This window comes from Thalia democratica, chromosome 1 (assembly GCF_965202585.1).
Source record: "Thalia democratica chromosome 1, ktThaDemo2.hap1.1, whole genome shotgun sequence".
Classification (NCBI taxonomy): Eukaryota; Metazoa; Chordata; class Thaliacea; order Salpida; family Salpidae; genus Thalia; species Thalia democratica.
Window position 1 is genome coordinate 25,404,269 of NC_139165.1, and position 13,219 is coordinate 25,417,487.

At 25.4% G+C, this 13,219-nt stretch overlaps 1 protein-coding gene across 1 annotated transcript in view; it reads left to right on the forward strand.

Annotated features, from left to right (window-relative positions):
* Positions 1–12,305, forward strand: part of LOC145834732 (uncharacterized) — a 48,898-nt gene extending 36,593 nt beyond the window's left edge. The window contains exons 15-33 of the mRNA XM_082942240.1: positions 1,088–1,224; positions 1,592–1,747; positions 2,736–2,843; positions 3,345–3,539; positions 3,752–3,928; positions 4,296–4,412; positions 5,800–5,900; positions 6,214–6,332; positions 7,239–7,300; positions 7,682–7,858; positions 8,672–8,917; positions 9,199–9,319; positions 9,525–9,590; positions 9,824–9,933; positions 10,188–10,302; positions 10,614–10,707; positions 11,031–11,203; positions 11,469–11,597; positions 11,947–12,305. Of these exons, the coding sequence (XP_082798366.1) occupies positions 1,088–1,224; positions 1,592–1,747; positions 2,736–2,843; positions 3,345–3,539; positions 3,752–3,928; positions 4,296–4,412; positions 5,800–5,900; positions 6,214–6,332; positions 7,239–7,300; positions 7,682–7,858; positions 8,672–8,917; positions 9,199–9,319; positions 9,525–9,590; positions 9,824–9,933; positions 10,188–10,302; positions 10,614–10,707; positions 11,031–11,203; positions 11,469–11,597; positions 11,947–12,111 (2,568 nt within the window). The 3' untranslated portion in view covers positions 12,112–12,305. The remainder of the gene's footprint in view (positions 1–1,087; positions 1,225–1,591; positions 1,748–2,735; positions 2,844–3,344; positions 3,540–3,751; positions 3,929–4,295; positions 4,413–5,799; positions 5,901–6,213; positions 6,333–7,238; positions 7,301–7,681; positions 7,859–8,671; positions 8,918–9,198; positions 9,320–9,524; positions 9,591–9,823; positions 9,934–10,187; positions 10,303–10,613; positions 10,708–11,030; positions 11,204–11,468; positions 11,598–11,946) is intronic.
* The last annotated feature ends 914 nt before the right edge of the window (positions 12,306–13,219 follow it).

A 13,219-nucleotide genomic window follows, 5' to 3' on the forward strand; every position in this document is an offset into this window, starting at 1 on the left:
AGAATAAACATATTACAGATACATCAAATGTAAACTGACAAATATTTTATCTGCACAAACAAGCTACCGGTAGTTGTAATTTACCACTCTGCTAAACATCTATCACAAATAAATAAACTTGCATGACATATTTCATGCTGGTTTAACTTTGTTTTTTGTCAAGTAGTTAAAAATACCGTCAATTTTGAAACGATCTGTCTGTTATGAATGTAAAAAGTGTTCAATTCTCACAAAAAATAATGTCCATAAAAATGTGGTTTTTCGAGCTATTTATTTTGAATGATTACACATACGTACTACTTATTAATATTTTATAAGTACGATTTCTTGTATAAACTTTTAAAAGTTTTTTTATTAAAATTTTTCTATTTTTGTAATTAGAGTTTCTTCCACTTAATGTTTTTTTAAACTTCAATTAAAATATTTCGTTTCACGCTGTGCTCTTTAAATAAATACAATTATGGCTGAACAAACTTTTTTTTTGAGGTTTTAGTTTTTATGAACTTTTAAAGGTTTTCATGAAACCTTTTTCAAGTGAAATATTCAAAATTGTAAAAATCACATGTTGTTTTTATAAATGTTGTTCAATTCATTTGTTATTATATATTTTTTTTGACGAAATTTTTGTGCGTAAATTAGTTTTGTTGAAAGTTTCAAAGTTTGCTTAACAGTTACCTTTAACATAATATGAATATTTATTAATATGAATTTTGTTTGAATGATTTTTTTTAGTAAGTAAAAATACCTTATAATTTTGAGTGAAATTTTGCTATTTATGAAAAAGTATTAATTTCACAAGTTTCACTAAAGCTTTTTTTTACAAATAAAAGTTAAATTTGTGAGTTTTCTTAAGTTTGTATGCTTATGTGTGTTTTCTAACAACTTATTTAGTTTGTTTACTAGTAGTCTTTTCCGTTGTTTAGTTTAAGTTTTCTTTAATATCGAGTTACAATTTTGCTGATTCTGTTCAGAATATATTAGTTGTACAGTTAGGTTTATACTTTAAACTTGTTACTCAAAACTTAATTACTACATTTTTACGTGTTTTAATTTTTTACGAACAATAAAAACCTACTTGTTTTTACAGATACCAACACCGGTTGAACAGCCAGCTTACAAAAGAATATCTTCAACTTCAAGTGCATCAAATATAATATTAACTTCACCAATCACTACCGGTTCCTTGTGCGAAAAATCACCCAAACCCGTCATTTTCCATTCAAGGTTGGAGTTTTTCTCTTTCGTAACGTATTTTCTTGTTAAAATTATAAAGGTTGCTTGTATTGAAACAAGTATTCTTGAAAATTTAATATTTAAGTGATAAAGTTATTTTACATGTTGATAATCTGTTAAAAAACATGAATGTAAAACTTATTTTAATTAAAATGTATGCAAATTTTTTAACTTTCATCTTTTTAATTTGTGTAAACAAAAGTGCAAACCAATTTTAATTTTTACATAACTCTTGTGTTGTGTCATAAAATATATCAAGACTTCAGTTTTAGGTGAAAAATTATTTGTTGTGTATTTAATGAATCTTGGCTTTAATGGATAGTCTGTTTGTTGACAACCACACTCTACTCTGCAATAGGTCTCGATCCTACGGTAATCAGTTGGAAAAGGAACAGATAAATTCATCCGCGTCCGAGATGACACAAGAAAGTAGACCCGCAAAAACACCTGAAAATACCTCGTTAAGGCCCAAGTCGGCGGGCACCGCCAACCGACCCAAGTATCTATCACACAGGTATGTATTGTGACGTCATAGTATAAACTGTTACGTCCATAGTGTGATGTTTGAAGTTAGCGGTTTTTAGTATTTTTTTTGTGAAATGTGTTTGTTTGGTTGGTTTTGTATGTTGCTGTATTAGATTATATGGTTGTTAACTTTTTTTTTGAATTGCCATTTTAAAGTATAGTTTTTAAAACTTAAATTAGTTTAGAAAAATTTGCATGGTGTTTTGTTTGTTCTTAAAGTATATGTTTCCTATGACTTGATTAGTGTATTTCTGTTACTTAATTCAGGGTTAGCTAATTTTTTTTTTGTAATTTTAGTTATTAAAACTATCTTCTTATTTATAAATATTATATTTTAATTTTTCTACAAAAAAAAAGAAAATATTCACATAAAACTACAATTTTATTGCATTAAGTTTGTGTCTTTGTGTTTCCTAAAAAGTCATCTGTTTTTGTAAACAAAATTACTGTTCAATAAAATGTTTTACACCAACACAGATAACTTCAATTTTAGTAAAAGCTTAAAAAATAACTATTAGAAGTAGATTTTTATATTGTTTCTTTTTACATACAGTTACATAACAAATTCACTTATAGTTTTTTATAATGTTGTAATTTATATCACAAATTTTTTATTTGCTTTTTAACCCAGCTTATAAAGGTGAGGTTAAAAAGACAATTTTAAATTTATTTGATAATGTTCAGTATTTTTTGATAATACATCATTTAAATCTTTTATTATTATGTTTTCATTTTTATTTAACATTTTTTTATGAAAACAACTCAATAAATAATAAATAAAATTAAATAAGTTTTTATAATTTTAAAGAATATAAATTTGTTACAAAAACTCTAACAATCCTGTTTTTGGAATGTTCTTTGTTTGTTTTTCGACAAATATATTTTTTTTGCTTAGAAAAATTGTTTTACAATTGTTTCCATGTTAAACTTTTATAAATTTTCTGCATGAGTTTGAAGTTTTTGCACTTTTAATTTAGATTTCGCAATGAGGCCAGCAAGACTTTAGACGTTAGAACGAGGATAAAATATTTGAAAAATTGCTCTCTGCCTAGGAACAACTCTTATAAGTACCACACTGTTACAAGGTATATATAACTATTTTAGGAGTAAAATTTTATAAATATGGTTTTTATTTGACTGTTTACACAGTTGTTTTTAACAACCAAATTTTAATTTTGACCAATTGATTTATTAAAGATAATAAATTAGAACTTATTTAGTTAGTAAAAACTTGAAATTTGTTTTCATTAAAAAATAAATAAAGAAGTTACACTAATTATTGTTTTTACACAGTTTTTGTTTTATGCATGCTTTGGTTTGTTGTTTTGAGTTTGATTAGATCATTATTATTTTTTAATTTAGACTAAGTTTACTTTTGGTTAGAAAAGATTTAACACTCTACCTAAAATAAATATCAAAAATCTGATTTTGAAAAATACTTTTAATAAAAGTTTTAGTTTTTATTCAAAAACTTTAATTTGAAGATTAGTAAAACTTAAGTTTATACATTCAATTTGCTCAGAATGCTCTTACAATATAAAACAACAGAATAACTTAATTTTTTCTAATCAAAAACTTGTACACAGTCAGGACAACTTGCTCGCCAAATCGGCCATTTCCCCCGAACCCTTCAAAAAATCCCCGACAACTTCAGGGGTGTCGACCCACCGCAGGGTCTCGATCGACGTGAAGCCGGAAGATGTCATGACAACCAACAGGAGAATGAGTAGCAACAGGAGATCAGTCATCGATTATTTCAAAAATTATTCCCCGGACCACAGGTTTGTAAATGAGAAGTTAAGTAATAATTCTGAATTGAACTAATGTTTATAATCTTATAAGTTAAAACATCAAAAATATACGGTGTTGAAAAAATATTAATGTGTGTATATAATTACGAAGTTTTTTTTTATGATTGTACAGATTAAGTTTTAAGAATGAGTATGAATCCGTTGAAGACAAACTGATTATTTAAGTATAATTTTTCAAACAGCACTAACGCATCGCAAAGATCACCCATTCAACCGACAATACACAACACAAATTTGACGCTGAATCAGCAAAACGCCTTGCAACAACATTTAACTATCAACAAGCAGAATTCCGTGCAACATCTTAATATAAACAAATCTAATATGAAGAGATGTACTTCCACAGATGAGGGACTTGGGTTGGTTTATTACGCTGTATTTGATAAGACTCACTGTTGTTTTTGATAATTCTAGGGATAATATTTAATATTTTATAATGAATTCTTATTGTTAATTTTATTTAACATTGTTTAGTTTTATTAAGAAGGTGTTTTAATTACGATTTTTTTTTCGCTTTAAAATGATTAAATTTTAGTATAGTGTTTGTATAAATAAAACATTTTAGGCTGATAAGACTGCAAGTTGTAGGGTATAATTTCAAAACTACTACAATTTAGTAATGTCATCTAAATAAAAGTTGTTAAAATAAAGTCTTGATAGTTTTATTTCATGTGTTCAAATTCCTTGTTTTTAAAATCTATTATTCACTTTTAATTTTACCCACAGGTCTTCAATAGTATCATCTAGCATAACTGCACTGAGTGAAAACAGCTTGGGTTCAAGTATTTACAGAAAAAGAATGAACAGAAGAAGTAAACTTGTCGATCCTGTTACAAATAACACGTATGTTGTTTTTTAAATCGTTTATTACTTGTTTATATTAAGATGATTTTATAATTTTTACCTTTAATATACTTGGTGTATAACTTAATAGGAGAAAAATACATTATTTTATTGGTTTTTTATTATACTTTTTTTATACATTAAAAGTTGTATTCAAATGGAACCACTACAAATAATGCTTGTTATAAATATGAGAAAAGTTATTGTCGTCATATTTTAAAAAAGTTTCAAGTATTTTCCAATATTTTTAGTAATTGCATGTGTTCCTACCACAAAAAGACTATTAAATTATTATGACTAGTATATTTTGTCTAGACCAATTATTTTTTAAGATAAAATAAAATACAGTAATAACTTTGTTTTCAAGCTTAACTAAAGCAATTTTTGCTTTCTAAGTAATAACTTATAAAATAAAAAAAATTTAAAACATTTTGAGTTAAAACTTAAACACTAATTTTTTTTTTTCATTTAAAACATGAAATAAAACTTGTTTAAGTATAAAGTTTTAATATACTATTTATGTAATTGTTATATGGTTTATTTATGAAGTATTAGAAAATAAATATTTTTAATCTTGAATTACCGTTTAACTTTAAGTTAATGATAGCCGGATTAATGTCTAATTACAAGTAAAGCCTGTTTATCAATTAAGCTTATTTAGATTTTATTTTATCCAATCTAATACCTTGTGTTTTTTAACTTTATATGTATTTTATATATTGTATTAGCCTGTATTTTTAAACTTTATATCTTTAATCTTTTTCTTTAAAAATAAGTATAAGTTAATAATACTATCATATTTTGTCACTAAGTCTTTGAGTACCAAAAATATGTTTCTCTAGTTTATCAGATAGTATTTTTTATTTGTGTTTTTTATGATTTTTTAAGATTTTAGCTTATTGTTTTAATTTTAATAATAGTTTTTTAAACGTTAGTTTATCAAAAAAACTTTTGTTAATTATAAATTTAATATTTTAGTATTGTAAACAACTTTGTTAATTGATTGATTCAAGTATAACGTTCCCATGAAATTAACAAGTTCAATTAGTATCAACTCGTATATAGCCGCGGGTAGTATTACAATAAAATTGTTTCTCAAAGCTACTGTAGCACTTTCAGATATATCACATAACAGCTGTTTGAGTTTTAAAGAAAAATTTTCATTGTAACAGTTATACTATAGCTGACACTAGTAACTAAATCAGTTTACAAAAATGTCAAACTAATTTTTTACTGTTTCCTTATACATAATATTTTTACAAAATCTTTTTTCATCTAATTTTAGCTTAAAAAATAGAAACATGTATTGTTTCAATATTTTTAAATTTAAAGTTATAAAGTTTTTTTTATAGTTAATTTAATAAAGGGTTTATTATAACTATTACAGTGAATTGCCCCGCAGAAAATCAAGTGCTACCCATGTGCAAATAAATAATTTCAATAAAAAATATAACGAAAGAAGCAATTCTATGGACAATTTACTACAAGGTATGTTGTTGCTGTAATCACCACAATTTAATTCAAATAAAATATCTCCTTAAATATAAAAATATAAGATAAACTAAGTTTAGAGCTAGAATTTTTTAGTGTTTAGTGAAAATAATAGACTAATTATTTTTTTTTTAGCAATCAGTATTTTATTTTTTCAAATACTTATACAGCCTTTTTTTTTCAATTTTCCAAAGCTTTTTAAAAGTCTAATGTCTCTTATTTACAACACTTGTTTGTTTTTAGCTCTTACTCAAAATAAAGCTTATATCTTTTTTTATTGTAGTTATGAACTTATGTAATGTTATAACAGATAATACAAAAACAAACGAACAAGAACAAAACAACAGCAGATTAAATTACAAACCAACAAATAACAATTTAAGACCTAAATCAGCTAACAACAGTAGAAGTACAATGGTTTTGAACGAGGTTATTTGATATTCTATATTTTGAAAATAATATCTAAAGTTGATTAAAAATTGAAATGTAGTTTAAGCCATGCGTGAAAAAAAAAAATTATGCTTAAAATAAGTTGGTAAGCCAAATTGTGCTATTAAAATTTTAGAATTTTATTACTTTAAAAGCTTCAAACAGTATATTAAATTGTAATTGCTTTTTTTACTTACATCAGTTTAAGCACCCAAGCTTTCCTGAGTTTATGTTTTATAAATTTCGTATTTGAAAACCTTTAAAAGCTGTTATTATTGAAAGGAAATAGTCTGTTGTTCAAATTTAAATTAGGTTAAGTTGAGCAACTAGATTTTTAATCTTATCACTCGAGTACAATTGACACTCAGCATATTTGGCATATAATCTCACTTAACACCAAGCGATTACTCACAAGTTAAATGACATTTCCAACATTTCAAGTGACGTTTTTAACAAGTCAAACATCCTATTCGAATTAGCACACATGGGCGTATTTGTTCTTAAGTGGATTCACTTTAACAGCTTTTTTTTAAAAATTAACCCTTTTCTTATCATTAAGTGGGAGAAAAAATTACGGCCCTGTTTTTTATCACACATAAGTTTAAGTTACAATCATTTTGTCAGAGTTTGAGCTGTAAAGCAAAAAAACAAAAGCCGTTTTTCTTCTAAGTATATTTTTTACTATTTTTTGTAAAAATATTGTATATATATATCTATAGTTTTTTAAATAAGATGAGGCTGTTTTTATGTAGTTTAATTTTGGATTAATAAACAATTATATTAGGCTTTGTTTAATAAAACGTGAAAAAAGTGAAATGTTTTTTTTTTACATAAATAGTTTTTAATAATTAAACTCAACTGTACCTACCAATTTTGTTTTAAAACAAATAAATATGTTTTTTTTAGACAAAAAGAAACAGTATTCACAATACGAATGTAACGAAATCAAGAAGTAGACACTCTAACAGGTTTAAACTTTGATAAAACAATTTTTTATACAATATTTGTAGTATTATAATCATTGATTTATTTAAACTTACTATTAAGTGTTTTTAACGTGTGGTCTGTTATTATTTAAAAAAGATTGTAGTTTTTTTTCTTCATAAATAAATTATGGACATTAAAAGATAATTTTCTGATTTCCTTTATATAAGTTTTAGTAGAAATATACATTACTAGTATATACTTTACAAGCACTATTCGTTTTTATTTCCCAATTAAATAATTACCCAATCAAAGCCATGATTATCTTTATTTATAAATTTTGAAGCAGTATTAGTTATTAGGTTTATATTAAAACATTCATTCTAAATCGTACTATTCTTTTTATTACTATCAAAACATCACAGCACTGTATCAACTCTCTCATCGCTTTCTTCAAATTCCTCCTGTTTCTCACCCCAGGTGTTTCCCCCAAAACACGACAAGATCGACGAATCAGACGAGGGCATTGTAGACGTCGACCAATCAAAACCTTCTGAGGTTGAAATTAGGATTCCTGAGGTGCCCGAAGTTGAAAAAGCAGAGTGAGTTTTCAACAACTTGTATAGTTTTTGTTTTGTTTGATTTGTTGAGTAATAAAGTCTGGAAAATTGCAAAATGTTAAGTTCTACAAGTGTTGCGGTTTATAATAACAAATATATATATAAATATATAATTTATTAGAAAAATAAAATTTTAAAAATACTGGTACACATGTTTCATAAGACTAGACGCCTTACTCATCAGTCAGTTAAACTTAAAATAAAAAGCACTTTGATAAACATAGATGCAAAAGCTATACAAAATAACAAAAAACAGTATGACGTAATATTGTGCATTACAAAAATTCAGTACAAAAATTGATCTACCATCTAACTTGAAACAAATAAAATTAACAAAAACAACAGTTAAGTGATGTTTAGCAAAGTGCTTTTTATTTTAAATTGATTTAACTGGCTGATGATTAAGGCGTCTAGTCTTATGAAACGTGAGTACCAGTATTTTTAAAATCTTATTTTTCTAATAAATTACTTAAAAGCCATTCAAGTGGGCTCAGTAGAAGGTGTCCAAGTTTAAATAATAACCTTATTTTATATATATGTATATATATAATAACCTTATATATAATATGTATAAGTTAACTTTACAGTTTTGTATTTGTTTAAAAAGTTTGTTGCCAAATATATAGGTTTTTCAAGTATAACTAGAGTTTAAATTAACTTCCAAAACTTAGAGCACACATAAATTTTGAACAATCCAAATTTAAATTTAAGTTTATTTTTTAGTTTTAATTACTATGTTAATTACACTTTATCTTAAAAGCATAATCAAAGTTGTATTTTTTCCGAAACTTTCAGAACACAAAAAGTTCCACCCAGTACCAAGTCACCGAAGCATCCTGATTTCGACACCTCCACCTTCCGCGTCGTCAGGAGGAGAAAGTCCTCCCAGGACGTTAAGAGACCACCAGAGATTCCTACCATCCCGAAGAGTGTGAGCGAAAGAGCCAGCATGATAGTGGACGAGGTGGTCAAGAGCAGGAAACTGAGTTTCAAGAAGAATGTGATGACCCCTCCGCCCACTAGAAAGGAAAATAATGAAAAGTTTGTTCGAGTTTTATTTTTAAACATTTTTAAAGATGAAGATTTGAATGGTCGGTATAATTTCTAATAAGTTTTAACCTCATTAAGCTTTACGGTTGTTATATTTTTACATAGAATGTGTTATAAATAAGAAATTTAAAAAGTTTTTTTTTAACCTACAGTTGTTTCGAAATTGCAACCTTAAATCTTTGACATTTTTGATGTTGCTTTTTAATAAAATAAACTTTTAACCAAATCTAAAGTTTACGCTATATTTATATTTATTTTATTCACGTTTTCAGGGATGATACAAACAAAATCAGTATACCAACTAGTGAATCACCCAAAAAGGAACCGGAAAACTTGATAGTTGAAACAGATATTGATGAAATTTGTCCGATAAATGTGAAAACTCCCATCAAAGTTTGTTTTAACTTCACTGTTTGTTATAAAGGTGTTTAAAAGTTTCGTTTTAAAAATGCATTTTTTAAGTGTAAATGTTTCTACAATTTGTATATCCTTTGTATAATACTTATATTATTCTAATTTAACATAATCAAAACATAGTAGTTTTTAACTTGAATTGTGCTTTGTACAAACAATATTTTTATTTCTTTTTTTAATACAGATATCGCAAGAACCACTCTTACCAGATTTGTCATTATCTGACAAAAGTACAAATATTTTAACACAAGTTCGTTTTATCGTTTGATTATATTTTATAACTGTTTGAAAAAATGTATGAAAAAATATTTATTAGTTATATTGTTTGTAAAAGAAAAAATATATATCTAACGGATTTTTCCGGACATTTGCTTTATATAGTATTAATTTTAAACAACTCAGTTAAGGTTTAAAATTAGTAATTTTAAATTTTTACTGTCGTTTTCTTTTTATATTCTTTTTATATTTATAAATTTCAAACAGACGACTAACTACATGGAGGGGGTTTTCAAACAATCTCCCTATGACGTGATAGAGGAAGGAATTAAAAGAAGATTGAAAAACGCGAGTGGTGACGTCACTAATAATAATGGGTTTGTAAAAATGTAAAATGATTGTTGTTTGTAAATTATCCAGAACGAATACTGAAAAAAATCAATATTTGCTTATGACCACTAACTAACAGTCTTTTTTTGCAAAAAATAATTACGGGTATGTGATTATGTTTAAATTTCTTACATTAAGTTGTGATTTCATGAAGGAAATTAACTAAAATTAAGAATTTGTGATAAAGATTTAGTTTTATTTTTTATGTTTGAATTAAGTTAACATTAAGTTTTTTAAACAGCACAACAAAAGATGCTTGCTACCTTAATAACGAATCAAAATCAAGTTTACTGAACTCATTTGAGTGTGATGAAAATATTGAACAAGAATCCGCTGTTGAGATAAATAAAAAGAAGGTTTGTCTGTTTTTTTTTCTGTATTTTACTCTAAACCACTTAGTTTAACGCTTGCTAATTTTTATGAAGTTTAGTAATATATTAGTACCATTATTTGCTTTTAGATCTTAGTTATAAATAATGTAAGCTAAACAAGTACAAGTAAAGTTTAAAGTTGTACTAAAGTACTTTATATTTTAGCTATTTTAAGTTCAATAAAAATTTCATAAATGAAAGTTATTGCTAAGGTCTCTAATAATAAACTGTAGTACTTAATTAGTTATCAGGTTTAACATTTACTAAAACAACTTAATATATTTTTATTTTATCAGATAAAACTAGTTGAAAGTCTCAAATTGAAATTATCAGAACTTGAAGAAACTACTGGGTTATTAGAAAATGAAAAGAAAGAAAATGATTCTTTGGGTAAGTTTATAATCATTTATTTTGAAACTATAATAACAAAGTAAAACTTTTTTCAGTCTTAAATTATTTCCATTTATAGTTTTTATAAATTTTACTTGAAATATATGTTATAGAAAGTTTACAGTATTTTAAAAATTATATGATTCAGTTTTTCTATACCTTGTAAACTTATTAGTTCTTAAAATACTATAATTGAACTAACATTTGGTAAACATTTTGGTAGAAAAATCTTACCAGCATGAATTTTATTTGAAGCATTAGTAAACAAGCTTAAAAGTATTTGCTTTTAAAATGTGTTTTATCAATCTTAATCAATTACACAGGATCATCTGTATTGAAATTAGTGAAGGAAATGTTCACACCAAAAGAAGTGAGTAAGTATGAAAACTTCATAAGAGAAGTAGATAATATTGTCAAACTTTTAATATCACTGAGTGGCAGAATTACACGAGTTGATAAATCCATACTGCAGTGCCAACAAGATACCAGAGAAATTGTTAGTATTAAAGTAGAGTGTAGATTGTTATATATACAAACAAAAATGTTTATAACGTTTTTTTTTAGAAAAAATTATATTGTTGATAAAAGTTAATACTAACAAGTACTACAAAAGTTACTTATTTTGTTAGGTTGTTCTGTTTTCCTAAAAAAACTCAAAACAAAAGTTTATGTAAAACAATGTATTGAAAAAAATTTGACTGCTGTTAAACGTTATAATTTAAATAAAAGCTTATAAAAAAATCATTGTTTTTATTGTACAGGCCAAATTAAAAGAAAAGAAGAAAGTTTTGTTGGACCAACATAATGAAGCCAAAATACTCAAAATTGAAACTGATAAAAAACAAATTAAAATATCTGAAATGCTCGCATCCAAATTCAATCAGGAACAAGTAAGAATCAAAAAATATTAAAACATTTTAACAAAAACTTCATGACGTAATAGTTAATTTAGTATAATTAATAGTTATATGCTTTGTTTTTTTCACTTAAACATCAATATCTCATATATTGATTTATAAATTGTAGATGATAAATAAACTTTTTTTTTTCATCTTTCATCTAGTAAACTTTTTTCCCATTTTGCACAGAACATAAGATAATAAACCTTATTTAGCCTTTTTTTTTTTGGATTAGCATTTAATTGACAGTTTTTGGATAAGCAAGTTAAAAAATCAATGTTCATTTGTTGGTATATATCAAATAAATGACAAATTATATTAATACAACTTTTTGTTCCAGTTTGCGGATTACGAGCATTTTGTTAAGATGAAATCGGCTCTCATAGTTGAGAAGAGAGAATTCGAAGAGCAAATAAAGATGGGAAGGGATCAGATCCGCGCTCTCATAGACACACTTCCGCAAGATGGAACCAGAGTGTACATAGAGGAAGTCGACCAGCTGTGATGGCGCTCGAGAGCCGTAAACTGTTTTAATCGGCACACCAGGGACTTTTAATCAATCATATCGTGTTCATATGGTTATTGTGTTACTGGAATTCGGTATCAAAATCAAGTATTTAAGTTGTTAATCAGGCTTTTAAAAACTGTAAAATTTATATAAATATTAACTTAAATTGGAAAAATATTTGTTTTTATTAAACAAACATACCTGTTCATATTTAAACTTTGTATTTATTTTTGCCTTTTATAACTTTAATACTGTTTCCTAAACTATTTAAATAAACTAATACCTTTGTTAGGCCTTTACGTTCGTATTTTCAATCATACTTTTCTTTGTTGTGAAACTAATTATGTTTTTTGTAACAAACTAGCATTTTGTTTTTTTTATGAATTTTATTTCTAAAGCAAACCTTAAATTTTATGCATTCTCATAAAAATTTATTGAAACAATCCTCTGTTAACAACTGTAAATTAATAAACTTTTGTATTTTAATTTTTTTGTGGTTTTTATTTAGTATAATGTGTTTGTTTTTAAACAAATAATATCTCTAAAAGTCTTACCTTGAAAAAATCATAAATTAAACCTTGGTTTTAGTTTACTTGTATAATTAAACTACTGTTAACAATTTTTATTTGAACAACACATTACTTATTACATCTTTTTAAGTTATTAATGTCATTCATTCATTATTTTAGTATCATCAAATCTATAGTTACTCCAAAACAAAATTTTATTAATTAAGATTCAAAGTCAACAGGGTTGCAACAACATCTAGAAAAACCTGGAATTTAGGCTAAAAAACTTTGAGTTTGACAACTTAGGCTAAAAATCCTGAAATTCTAAAAATGTTTACATATTAAGTAGAAAAAATGTTATTTAACACAAAAAATATATCTCAAAGATAATTTTCTATTGTCATCATCATTTTTCATACTATTAGAAAATACATTTAAAGTAGTTTTTCTGTATTTTTTGATGTAAACTAGAAATAGCCTCAAAAACCTGAAATAAATTTCTCAAAATCCAACGTCAACCCTGAGTTAAATAGTACTTGTTTGCCTAATTTAGCAAAAATTTTTTCTAAAAATGACTTTCATTAAAATAAGGTTAG